Here is a 13,967-nt window from a genome sequence, read left to right on the forward strand (position 1 = left end):
CGAGCTGTGCGGTGTACAGTTCATACTTTCATTGGATAGTTTAGAAACGCCCATCCTGTTTGGAAACGCCCACTGATTACTACATTGAGATTCCCTACTTTTATTGGATAGTTTAGAAACGCCCAATCCCGGTTTGAAAACACCTATTACTGTTCCGCAGAGACCTAGACTTGGTTCATCATGGCAGCGAACAGTAGCAACAACACGAGCGGTAAAAGCGGCGGAAAGCAATCCGCTCCCTCCGCCGAGCAGGTAACGGGACATCAGGCTTGAACATCAACACCCTATTTACAGTGCGAGAGGACGAAGCGACGCAAAAAAACTAGAACGCTTCCGTTATAAACAACAAAGCTTTACGCGCGTGACGGTTTCCCTTCATTAGAGGAGCTTTGCAGTTTGGTTGCGTCGCTCGCTCGCTCGCTTTGTAGATGGGGTGTAAAGCTTGAATATTGTTAACATATGTGTGTTTGGTTAACAGAGGCGTGTATGTTACTTTACAGTGGCTATGCAACGATCTGTTGTTGCACGAGAGATCAATAAAAATGCATCGATGAATTATGATGTAATAATTCATTAACCTGTCCAAATGTGGGTTGTTCAGAGTAGACAGAGTCTCCACCCATAAGAAACCAGTGCATGCCCCGCTGTCTTTATAAGGAATGTGCGTCGTGTGCATATCTGTCACTATTCTTGCCATGCAACACATTTGAGTTAGCAGATACTACGATAGCGATAGTAATTATTAGTATGTAAGTTAACAATGAGGAACAACATTAAAAACATACAACACAACGTGTTTACTGTGTAACTACATAATGATCTGCAAAATTCTCACAAGGTTCACATTTGCTGCCACTGAGGTTGAGGTACGATTTGGGTAAGGGTTTGGTTTAAGTTTAACCGTGTAGCCATACATGTAATTATTAAATGCCGGTACTTAAAATTTAAGTACAATGCAACAACACATGTACATTGTATCAAATAATTAAGTACATAGTAGTTAAAGACACCTAATATAAAGGGAGTCCATTATTTTTAATGTAATGTTACATCCAATAACCAATATGATAAATGTATAGCTACTCTTTTGTTTTTTGTTGTTTTATGTGTTCACAGTAAAGCGCCAATCTAGAATATTGTGTTTCAGGTAAATGTCTCCCAGATGTCTGTTTTAGATCTTTTCATCTGGAAAGCATCACAATCTCATTAACGTCTGCTAAACATCTTAAAAAGATCAGATTTACAAACAATCAAATTAAATCATAAACATCTCAGAGACATCTGCTGAATGTCTTACTGACATCCGAGAGTAACCATCTTACAGACGTATTGCAGATGAGTAAACAACCTAAAAAAATACGTATTCCAGATGTAAAAACACACATCAAATACCCAGATAGCACACGTACATTTCTGAGATGTCTGTTTTAGATCTTTTCATCTGGAAAGCATTGCATTTGAATTGCCATCTCCTAAACATCTTAAAAAGATCAGACTTACAAACATTCTAAATAATAAACATCTCAAAGAAATCTGCTGAATGTCTTATTGACATCCGAGAGGACACGTCTTAAAGACGTATTGCAGGTGAGCAAACAACCTATAAAATATGATCCCTGTTGCACACGTACTTCACCCAGACATCTATTTGATGTGTGTGTTTACGTCTGGAAGATGTATTTTTTTAGGTTGTTTGCTCATCTGCAATATGTCCTTAAGATATTTCTTGTAAATCTTTAAAATGTTTGGAAATCTGTTTTCAAGATGTTTAGCAGATGTTAACTAAAATGTGATGCTTTCCAGATGAAATGCTCTTAAAGGCATAGTTCACCCAAAAATGAAAATTCTCTCATCATTTACTCACCCTCTTGCCATCCCAGATGTGTATAACTTTCTTCTGCTGAACACGAATTAAGATTTTTAGAAGAATATTTCAGCTCTATAGGTTAATTCAATGCAAGTGAATGGTGGCCAAAACTCTGAAGCTCCAAATATCACAAAGGCAACATTAAACTAATCCATACGACTCCAGTGGTTTAACCCCTATCTTCTGAAGCGATCCAATCGGTTTTGGGTGAGAACAGACCAAAATATAGCTTCTTTTTCTCTGTACATCTTGCCATTGCAGTCTGTAGCCATGATCATGATTTCAAGCTCGATTACACTTCCTAGTGCTTGACACATGTGCAGAGTGCTAGATGGCGCTATAGGAAGTGTAATTGAACTTAAAATCACGATCGCCAAGGTGACTGCTGTCACTTTGGTCTCTTCTCACCCAAATCTGATTGGATCGCTTTATAAGATATTAATTAAACAACTTGAGTCGTATGGATTACTATTATGCTGCCTTTATGTGATATTTGGACCTTCTGAGTTCTAATCACCATTCACTTGCATTGTATGGACCTGCAGAGCTGAGATATTCTTTTAAAAATCATAATTTGAGTTCTGCAGAAGAAAGTAAGTCATACACATCTGGGATGGCATGAGGGTGAGTAAATTATGAGAATTTTCATTTTTGGGTGAACGGTCCCTTTAAACACATTAAACATGGAAATATAGGTGTGCTTTCTGGGATATTACAACTAGTGATAGACCAATATATCGATCAGGCTGATTAATCGTTTGATATTTGGGATTATCAGCATTTAATTAATTTCAGCTATTTTGTATTGATCTCATTTGCTGTCATTAAATTGTAGGTTGTATATTGGCCATCAGCCACCCTTATCTCTAGATATCTGTATCTGAATCAGCCATAAAAACACACATCAGTTAACAACTAATCAAAACATTACAATGCACGATAAAGAAGATGGAACAGTTTAATATTTTTGTACCCAGGCATACTATAAACGAGTGCACTTGTTGAATTGGAAAAAAGAAGCCTTGTTATCGCTACCAATATTGCCCCTTCGCCAATGATTCCTGTGTGTCATTTGTGTTTGAATCAGGTGGTGGCTAATTTTCAGAGGATGCGACAGGAGCAGCGCAGTATGGCTTCCAAAGCTGCAGAGTTTGAGATGGAGATCAATGAACACAGGTGTGTGTGTTTTAAAAAATGTCAGATAATATAAAAAGTGACTTTTTTGGGGGAACCTTCCCTCCTGGCATGCATTGATTTATGGGTTGCCTTGACCTCAACATCCATTACAAACATTTACCATGGTAATCGTAATTTCTATCAACTTTCAAATAAAATTTAGGACTGTCCATTTAATGCATTATTTTGTTTTTTTAAATTAATGATATTAATCATGCCCCCGGACTGTAATAAGGAATATTCCTATCATTGGAGCAATTTAAAGGGGTCATGACATGAGGAATCAAATTTTCCTTGATCCTTTGACATATAAGAGGTCATTGTAATATAAAAAACATAGTGTACGTTTCAGAACTCAAAACTTCCTCCTCACTGCAAAAAGAGCATTTGTTGAAACCAAGCTGCCAAAATGACTCGTTTTCTAATTCCTCCATATTGTGATGTCACACTGTGGTAGACATTTGATTCTGACCATCTCCACAACAACACATCAACACCCACTCTACCTTTAATCACTTCTGTAGCCCCGCCCAGTAACTGTGAGCAGTAAGATGGCAATGAGAGAGCCAATCAGAACAGTGGGTGTTTACTGTCAAGTCTTAAAGGAGAAGCAATACCAAAACCGAGCGTTTCTGACAGAGCGTCAGAATGAGGGTGGAAAATTATGAAGGTAAATCTGTTGCAAAACTTGAGAGCTTGTATATTTGAATTTGAGAACTTGTATAATAAATATTTGTAAATTGAAATTTACACTCACAGCAATGATGTGAATACTTATAAAAATCTTAAGTGGAATGTTGCAATCTGCACTCGCAGACAATAATCAAAAACCTGTCTTTTAATTTAAAGTTGTAGACAAATAGTCACAAATGTGTAAAATGAAATTCACATAAATACAACGACAGACACAAACTTGTATTACATATTTACTTTTGTACTTTAATTCACTTTCACAGTACAACCACAAATTGGCAGTTACAACCTCTCAAATCTGGCAGTGCAACTTCAAATCTTCTCACCTTGACTTTTGCAACAAATTTTGCGACAAACCTTTAGCAAAACTCACTTGTGCACTTGTAATACCAGATGCACGAGAGCAGGCTACCGGTGCTGGGTGGGGGAGGGGCCAATGAAGTTGTGACCAATCACAAGTGCTGGAACAACTGATGCTGGACCAATCAAAACAGATCATCTTAAAACGCGATGACATCATGCAACAGCGCCAGCACCTTTTTTGTAGCAAAACAAGTCCAATGGCTGGTTGATGCAGTGGCAGGATAAGTTAAATAACTTGACGATTAAATGATTAAGAGTGAATTTATCATGTAACGAATCAAATGAGATGATTTTATCACGTTGATCAACGCAGAATTCAGCGCCGACAGACCACACATGCAATGTCTAAGGATGGCAATGAGAGAATTCTCTGAAGAAACTTTTCTGCAGGATGTTTGTATTTGGTAAAACTACAGGGGATGCGTCAATCCAACCAGCTGTCATATGCCACAAGTTCCATATTTCCATGAAAACATGAAACAGCGGTTAAGTATCGGTTAGGTTCCAATAGGTATAAGAGTGAAGTAAGAATCTCAATTATCACCAGAGAACTGTTCCAATTTTTTTTTATCTTTTCCAGAAAAAAATAGAATGCATTATTGATGACAGCAGGCAAATCCCTAAATTGTCAGATGCAGCGTTCTGCTATATTTCAGTAATTTTCTGACATTTATTTATCTTCTGTATTATTTAATTTTTTGATTAAAATGTTTAAACTGAACAAAGTCTGGTATCATGTTGTTGCTTAGTACTTGGATGGAAACATCTGAGATTTTTTTTGAAGTGTAAAACACAACACTTGACTGTTATTCTTTCCAAAGAATTCTCCTCATTTTCACATGAATGGGTAACTACTGTATATTAATCATGCTTGCTGACTATCTATAGAAGATTAAAAATCATACCTTTATTATTTCATTATTATTCTTTCAGTTAGTCGTTTCCCTTATATTTCTATTTCAATGCTGTAATATTGCATTGATGAAAATTAGCAAGCAAAGGTTAAATCTAAAGAAGCCATACAGTACTTGCTTAGATGAATTGTAATGCTACTGTAATTATTGTAATAAACCTACGTGAAATAAAGATAATATTGTACACAGTGTGCATTCTGTTTGAAATGACTGTTCATATATTAATCCATTCAGAATAAAACAACTTTTTTTAAATGTCTTTTACATGACAGTAAATCGGTTTTATCAGCCCATCCATGCTGATCAATCCTTAAAATCAAGCTGTAAGAAAGTACACCTTGACACCTTTAGAATAAGATATATAATTCAGAACTTATTAAAATACATAATTGCCTGACTGCAAAGACTTGCTTTAATCATGATTATTTGAGATTACCGTGGTCATCTGCACTAATTTAAATCACATATTGACATCTAAATAAGGGAATTGAGCGAATGCTAAACACACCAGAAAATGCATATTTCTATATTCACCTTATTCAACCCCGCCCCTTTTCCGCACTCCGCTCTTCCGAATTTTGTCATCTAACTTCCTGTTTGTATTGAATCTACTGAGAAGAGTTGATCAAAATGCATTACATGTGGGAGCACAGAAAGTATTTTTCACCAAGAGTTGGTGTGAGTCTACACCACCCCTTTACTATGTGAAAATGGTAGTTAGGTGTTTTTTCTGTCCTGACCTGGCAGATCACATTCAGACAGCTATGACACACTGCTCTTTTTCATAATACAAGCGTTTTATTGTTATACATAAAATTCTGCTTAATTTTTAGGTTTCAACTTGTTAATAATTTGTGTTAAAATGTGTAGTTGATATGAAATTTCCAACGTCGATCGATCACTGCCATGGAGACAAAATTCACTGAGGTGGTTACAAGAGTGGTGGATGTCGAGAAACGGATTGACGATTCATCGGAGAGGGAATTATCTGCTAATCCACTAGTGACCAAGGTGGATGTGGAGCGTCTCTGGGAGAAGCTGGAGGACATGGAGAACTGTAGCTGGCAGAATAATGTCTGTATTGTTGGAATTCCTGAGGCCGAAGAGGGTCAGGATGTGGTGAAATTCCTGGACGGGCTCTTTCCGAGTCTGCTTGACATAACAGGCCATAAGCTGTAAATCGAGCAAGCTCACAGGGTTCCGGCTCGGTGATCCGCTGAGGGAGACAGGCCCTGATAAATTTTGGCCAAATTTCTGAGATCATCCGATAAAGATCTCATGTTACGCAAGGCGAGGAGTAAAGGAAGGCTTTCTTGGAAGAACCACAGCATTTTCTTGTTCCCAGACTTTGCAAATTCGACAAGAGAAACCAACTGGTCCTCAGTATCCTCTGTGTGCGTGGCTTGGGAGGCACTTAAGGTGGTTCTTAGGGGCCAGATCATACAGTATGCCTCATTCACCAAAAAATCCAAAGCATGAGAACTCGTGGAGTTGGAAGGGAATATTAAAAGTGCTGAGGCAGAGCTGAAGCTCCGAATGTCATCTGATGGCCTTAGAGAATTGACCCGATTGAAATATATATAATAGATATAATACTATTTTGTCACGGAATGAGGAGTTTTGCCTATTCAGGGCGAGACAGTCATACATTGAGTTGGGGGACAAGGCAGGAAAACTTCTGGCTAGATATATAAAACAGAGAGAGTCTTTTTCTACCATTCCCTCAGTGAAATCTGCTGGTGGTGAAATATTTACCTCAGCCATTGATATTAATAATGCTTTTAAAGAATTCTATCTTGATCTCTATAGTTCCACATCTTCGTTAACTGATGATGATATTAGAAACTTTGTGGAACCATTAGAACTTCCTAAACTGATGGCTGAGCAAAAAAATTCTCTTGATTCTGAGATAACCTTGGAGGAGCTTAGCGAGGTAATTAAGGCCTTGCCTACAGGCAAGGGCCAGATGGCTTTGCCGCTGAGTTCTTTAGATCTTATGCTACAGAATTGGCTCCACTTTTGCCAGAAGTTTATACAGAATCATTAAAGAATGGAAAGCTTCCGCTAACCATGACGCAAGCCCAGATCAGTTTGATGCTTAAAAAGGACAAAGATCCAAGTGAGTGTAAGAGTTACAGTCCAATTTCCTTGATCCATCTAGACGTTAAAATATTGTCAAAAACTCTGGCTAACCGAATAAGTAAAGTTATGACATCTTTAATATAGATCAGGTGGAGTTTATTTTGGTGGTGAATGATCAGACTCCAGTCGCTGCCATCTCACTTGATGCCGAAAAGGCGTTTGATGTGGTAGAATGGGATTATCTTTTTAAGATTTTGGAAAGGCACAGGTTCGGTAATACTTTTATTGGTTGGATTAAGTTACTTTATAGATACTCTGTAGCGGTGGTACAAATGAATGGATTAATTTCAGATTATTTTACTCTGGATAGGGGCACCCGTGAGGGTTGCCCTCTTTCCCCATTATTGTTCTGTCTTGCCCTGGAACCATTAGCTGCCGCGATAAGAAAGGAGGATGATTTTCCAGGGGTGGTGGCGGGAGGTGTGGTACATAAACTTTTGCTTTACGCAGATGATATTTTATTATTCGTCTCCGACCCTACTAGATCTATGCCTTGCCCCCACAGAATTATTAATTCCTTTTCTAAATTCTTGGGATACAGAGTTAATTGGTCTAAATCCAAAGCTTTGGCTCTGACAGATTAATCGATTATCAAAATAATCATATTTGCAGCCCTGTTTCTATATCTCTAATTCAGATGCAGCGGGAGAGTAGATTCATTATAATTTACACTGAATGCTATAAAGTAGATAGCCATCAAGTAAGTATTATGATCCATTTTGATTGGTCTGGCATCAGCTGTTCCAGTTCTTGTGATTGGTCACAACTTCATTGGCCCCACCCAACACCGGTAGCCTGCTCTCTTGCATCTGGTATTACAAGTGCACAAGTGAGTTTTGCTAAAGGTTTATCGCAAAAGTAGTTGCAAAAGTCAAGGTGGAAGATTTGAAGTTGCAGTGCCAGATTTGAGAGGTTGTAACTGCCAATTTGTGGTTGTACTGTGAAAGTGAATTAACCCTCAGGGGTCGACAGACGCACCGGCGTGTCCTGCTGGATTTGTTCCTCATAACAGCGGAAACAACTTAAAATACTCCGTCATTTTTGGGCATACAGATAAGTGTAAGACATCATTAGAAACTATAAATGGTCTACTTTTATTTGTGTACACTCACAATAATAACAAAACCTTGTGCTTTTGTAAAATAAAGAAAATATACAGGGTGCGCTTTCAGCCGTCTCTGTCTCCGCGAGCATCTTTCTGAAACACGTCACAAAAATGAACTGAAACTCCGCGAATACTTATCACACAAACTTGAAACATATGTCTAAAGAAAGCTTAAAACGTCTACTTTTAAATAAAAATTCAAATTTAAAACAAATATTCTCCTACAATGTAATCTGTATGAAACAAAGCAATGTACAGTTTCTCCTGGCTCATCTAATTATCGCTAATGTGATCAAACCCACCAGCAGAGTGCGCTATTCATACGGTAATGTGCTGAGACGATCAATGCAAATGATAAAGCCCCCAACAATGCCTTAAAAAACATAAGTTCATCATCAGATTAATTCACTTTCCTGCGCGTTTGGAAGATGGCACGCTACACAGGTGAGGAAGCTCCTGGAAAGTGACGAAGAGTTCACATTTTCCTCAGAAGAAGAGCGGGAATCCGACGAGGAACGTTTGATGAGCAACTTCATCCAGCCGAGGATACAATTTCAGATGAGTAAGTCTTTACTTACATTAGTTGACATGCTATTTTATATAAACATGGACATATTTTACTAGTTGGACTATTTCCAGACTTGCCAGCCAGTATTCAAATATTGAAATTTGAAATATGTCCTAATAGGCAAGTTTTAGTTACATTTAAATGTTGTTTCGGATAAAGCAGGTATTTAAATTGTATGCTGTATGATATAAATATGATATGTAATATGATATAAAAATATGAATGTTTAGATTACATTTTAACTAGTGTTTATGCTGCCTCATTATCATCAACGAAGCTTGTGTGGGTGTAAATGTGTAAAATGTGCTGTAAATATGCCCATATTAGAAAATTAGCATATTAGAATGATTTCTGAAGGATTATGTGACAATGAAGGCTGCAGTAATGATGCTGAAAATTCAGCTTTGATCACAGGAATAAATTACATTTTACAATATATTCAAATAGAAAACAGTTATTTTAAATTGTAAAAATATTTCACAATATCACTGTTTTTGCTGTATTTTGGATCAAATAAATGCAGCCTTGGTGAGCAGAAGAGACTTCTTTTAAAAACATTAAAAAATCGTACAGATCTAAAACTTTTAAACGGTAGTGTTGGTGTAAAGTTTTTACATAAAGTCTTTATGTAAAGAAAATGTATTGTCAGATTACTTCTTTTAACTTAAACTTGATTTTGTAAATAAGCTACAAACAATACATTCAATCATTAAGTCTCCTTACATTCATTCTCTCTCAGGGGAGGGGTCTTTGTCTCCTCAGGTGTGAATCACATCAATATTCATGATCATCCATGCCTCCTCGTATATGGCCTTTCTAATGCTAAAAGTGTCTTACAAAAGTTAAATTACTATATTGTTTTGTATGAACGAGTGATCAGGATGGTTTTCACATCATTTTTGTAGCAAAAACTCTAGGCTACAAGATCCAGTTCTCAAAAGTCTTGTGAACAAATGTTTAGTATGTGTTATATGGCCTTATTTCAGTGACTTAATTTTTTTTTCACAAACCACGCATAAACATTATTTTCTCAAAAATACAAACATGTACATACATGTTGTTCACATATTATTGTAGCCCAGCTTGTGCTGAATACAGTGTTATCAGACTTTAGCCATTAATATGTTTTTAAGCAAATGAAAAAAGCACAAATGTCAAGGCATGTCAAAACTTTTCCAGGGCCCAAAACACCCTCAGACCCCAGAGGGTTAAAGTAAATATGTAATACAAGTTTGTTGTTCTATGTGAATGTCATTTTACACATTTGTGACAATTTGTCTACAACTTTGAATTAAAAACAGGTTTTTGATTGTTGTCTGTGAGTGCAGATTGCAACATTCAACTTCAGATTTGGATAAGTATTCACATCATTGCTAAGAGTGTAAATTTCAGCTTACAAATACAAATATTTATTGCACAAGTTCTCAAATTTAAATCTACAAGCTCTCGAGTTTTGCAACAGATTTACTTTCATAGAAAATGAACATGTTTTACAAATATATGATGTGTTTTTTTTTGTTTTTGTTCAAAGAACTTTACTAATATTATAAGTGAACCTCAAGGAACATTTTAAAATAATAATAATAATAAAAAAGGCATGTCATGACATTTAACCTTGAAGTACCACCTTCATGTTTTTATGAGTCTCAGTCAGCTGGGGGCAGTAAGCACAGCTCCAGCTGTACAAACTGCACTTGCTGACAGCAGACAGCACAAGATGAGGACGTGTTGGACAAAGCGCAACTCTGAATGTAGATTCAAACTATGGTAAATTGTCACAGCGTCGTAAAAATTCTGTGTTTATGATGCAACAACCTAAGTGAGGCTCTCAGAAAGTGTCCATCTGACGCACGTGTGCATAGACACATCCTTAGAAAAGCCCTTATAAAAAGTTTACCTCGGACAGATTGACGAATTCAGTTGCAAAATGGATTGCTTTAAACTGTAGGCCATTGATAGGCTTATGTCCAGTGATTTGGAAATGAACATTATATTTTTGTCTGCTAGTGCCACTTTTTATGTTGTCTAATCATTGCTTTGCTTGTCTGCCACAACAGTGTTATGCATTTTAATCATTTGAATTATTATATTTATTTGTAATTATTTGTTATTTATGATAATTTTATGACAATATATTATTGAAAAAAAATTTTTGGGGGGGGGGGGGGCTTTCTCTGCAAGTATTGATGTATGCAATTAATTGCAATTAATTAATCAGCATATAATGTGATTCATTTGATTAAATAAAATTAATCGATTGACAGCACTAATAAAATGATATTAAATTAAAGGTGCACTCAATAATTTGTTTTTTTTATAAATGTTGTACACATTTTAAACCAATGTTTCAAAATGATGTACTCTCACATGAGATGCATAGAAAAGCTGTTTTATTCTACATGGGGTGGGTCAACACTTTGGGGCCGATGTATTAAGATCACATGACCAACCAAATACTACTCACTTTAACTTGGTAAGGAAACTACTATTGGACACTTTCACTTGGGGAATAAAAACATCCTGGCTGACTGTGAATAGTGCATTACTACAATGGCATCAGTAAACAAAAACTTTTGCTTTTGTGTGATGTTGCATGTACAGTGATGAGGTCCAAGATCACTCTTATCAACCTGTGAAACATAAACAAAATAATTGAGTGCACCTTTAATATAGGGTCTCCTTTAAACAGTTTAAGAGGTTTTCAGAATCTTTTGCTCATAGAAACTGACTGGCAAAAATTGACAGTGATGCCTAATATCAAGTCAACACAGTTTTACCATAGTAACTATGGTATTTTGGTGGAAAGTATGGTTACCATGGTTAATTTATGTCAGGAATCCGAAACCCAAGCCTTTAATTTAAGCCCTTAATTTTTAAGGCACAGATATTCACATGAATAACTGTACTGCATGTTAAAGGCAGAAAAACACCTTTTTTGACCATGTTCTTGCTCTAAAAGCTAAATATTTTCCTTTCCCAAGCCTCGTCATTGACACACTAAAGGAAGTAGACCCCTCACGGAAGTGCTTTCGTTTAGTCGGGGGTGTGCTGGTGGAGAGGACCGTCAAAGAAGTTTTGCCTGCTTTAGAAAACAACAAAGAACAGGTACAAATCTGCTGCTACATTCACTAATGTTTGCTTGTCGCATGAGGCAATAATATACGTAATTTGTATGTTTCATTTTCTGTCAGATTTCAAAGATTGTGGAGTCGCTTAACACACAGATGCAGGCTAAGGGGCGGGAACTGACGGAATACCGTGAACGTTACAACATCCGTTTAGTCGGAGAGGATGACAAACAGGGCAAAGCGGATGCCAGTCAAGCCAAAGAGAGTGAAGGAGGAGGGTCCAAAGGTGGCGCTGGAGTGCTCGTCTCGTAGTGGATGTGTTCTTTAATAACTAATTAGAAATTGTGCTTGTTGGCACTTTAATACACAGGGGAGAGATTGAGAGATCATTTTTCTTGTTTAGTCTTACAGATGCCATTTATTATACACAAAAGAGAGTGAAAGTCTTGTTTTCAGTAAAGTGAAACAAAATTTCATGCGCATTTTGTATACTCATCATTTGACAGCAGTTGATCTTAGCAAAATAAATTTAAGAGTATAAAGAGTCAGTTAGTTGCCTTTTGATTCAGTTTATTACAACTAACAGTCTAAAGAAAAAAGTTAATGTCTTAATTGAACTGCATAAATTCACCTGAACTTAACACATTTGGCTCAGAATCTGGATGGGCTGGACTTTTTCAACTTCTGCTTTCGGGAAGAAATTGTATTTAGCTGTTGGTGCCGTTTTGACTGAAATTACCATGACGACCACTGACTGTCTGGTAACGCGGACCTCTGACCTCCATCATTGATCACATCATGACTGTGTACCTCTGTGGACAAGGTTTGTTTTGTTTTTGTGGTTGTTTTGGTTAAATAATTAAAAATACAAAACTGAGCAAGATCTATTCGCAGTGTTGTATGTTTTGTTTGTCCCTGAATTAGCACCATTTGAACAGTTTGAATATGAAAAAAATGAACTGAGGTTAGTGTGTAACTAAGTCCTATATACATCCAAAATATTTGTGACACATAGTTCTGATCTATGCACAGAAAATTATGATGGGACTAAATTTCCAACGGCTACTGAAACACACCAAAGTTATAATGGTGATGTAATAATGGTAGGAGTTACATGCATAGATATTAGTAATATTAGTAATAGAAATCTGTGCTGTCTGCCAATTAAAATTGAGATTTTAAAGAGATTCAGAGATTGTCTACGCCTGTTGGGATAACCCCATAGTGTCAGCAATGCAGCATTGAAATGACCGACTTGAAAGGGAACTGCATAGATTTAAGTTTCAGGCCAAGGCTATACATTCAGCAATTATATAAATTATTTATTTAAAAACGTATTCGTTTTTTTTTTTTTTTTTTTTTTAAAGGGGGTGTAATGAAAGGGTATGACTATTGTTTTTCATTGAATATTAGAAAATAAATTGGTACATTCAATTATTAATTTACACTGCTTGTCAAAAGTTTGGGCACACCCACTCATTCTTTATTATAACTATTTTCCACATTTTAGAATAATAGTAAAGTCAAAGCAATGAGATAATAGGATGTATGGGAATTACGTAGATTTGATTGTTGGCTGCTTTTTCCTTAACTAGTCCAACTCATACATTTAAACAAAAATCCTTAACATTTAAGTTTCATTATAAAACAATAAATCATAAATATGCACAATTTATATTTTAATACAAAACTCATTTAAAGCATAAACTTTTAGGTTTGTCCAAAGATTTGACCGGTTGGTCAACTGTCCGTATCCTTACAAAGATGTGCTGGTACCATGATACTTTGATATGCCTTAGATGATTACCATATACCAATATTTACATGATCCTTGGTTCTTTGAAGAATACCATTGTATATGGCAAAACAACACGGTATTGTCATTGAGATCATTAAGCGCACAGAAAATTAGGTACCTAGGTGCTTTCTAGGTAATGACGATTTGTAAATCTCAAAAGTACGTCGACGAGGATGGGATTCGAACCCACGCGTGCAGAGCACAATGGATTAGCAGTCCATCGCCTTAACCACTCGGCCACCTCGTCTTACGGCATTTTCTATATAGATATGT

At 36.5% G+C, this 13,967-nt stretch overlaps 1 protein-coding gene and 1 non-coding gene across 3 annotated transcripts; one reads left to right on the forward strand and one right to left on the reverse strand.

Annotated features, from left to right (window-relative positions):
• The first annotated feature begins 85 nt into the window (after positions 1-85).
• LOC127445954 (prefoldin subunit 2-like) lies at positions 86-12,779 on the forward strand. 2 transcript variants are annotated; one of them, XM_051706493.1, is made up of 5 exons: positions 86-252; positions 2,955-3,043; positions 10,479-10,595; positions 11,810-11,933; positions 12,020-12,779. In XM_051706493.1, exons 1-5 carry the CDS (start codon positions 181-183, stop codon positions 12,206-12,208), a joined length of 591 nt encoding a protein of 196 aa, XP_051562453.1. In that variant the 5' UTR covers positions 86-180; the 3' UTR covers positions 12,209-12,779. The 2 variants fall into 2 exon arrangements, with proteins under 2 accessions (XP_051562453.1, XP_051562462.1); XM_051706502.1 differs by lacking the exon at positions 10,479-10,595 and having other exon boundaries at positions 87-252.
• A 1,080-nt stretch (positions 12,780-13,859) lies between these two features.
• trnas-gcu (transfer RNA serine (anticodon GCU)) lies at positions 13,860-13,941 on the reverse strand. Its single transcript has one exon. It is a non-coding gene; the product is annotated as a tRNA-Ser (tRNA).
• Positions 13,942-13,967: the final 26 nt, after the last annotated feature.

This window comes from Myxocyprinus asiaticus, chromosome 1, assembly GCF_019703515.2.
Source record: "Myxocyprinus asiaticus isolate MX2 ecotype Aquarium Trade chromosome 1, UBuf_Myxa_2, whole genome shotgun sequence".
Classification (NCBI taxonomy): Eukaryota; Metazoa; Chordata; class Actinopteri; order Cypriniformes; family Catostomidae; genus Myxocyprinus; species Myxocyprinus asiaticus.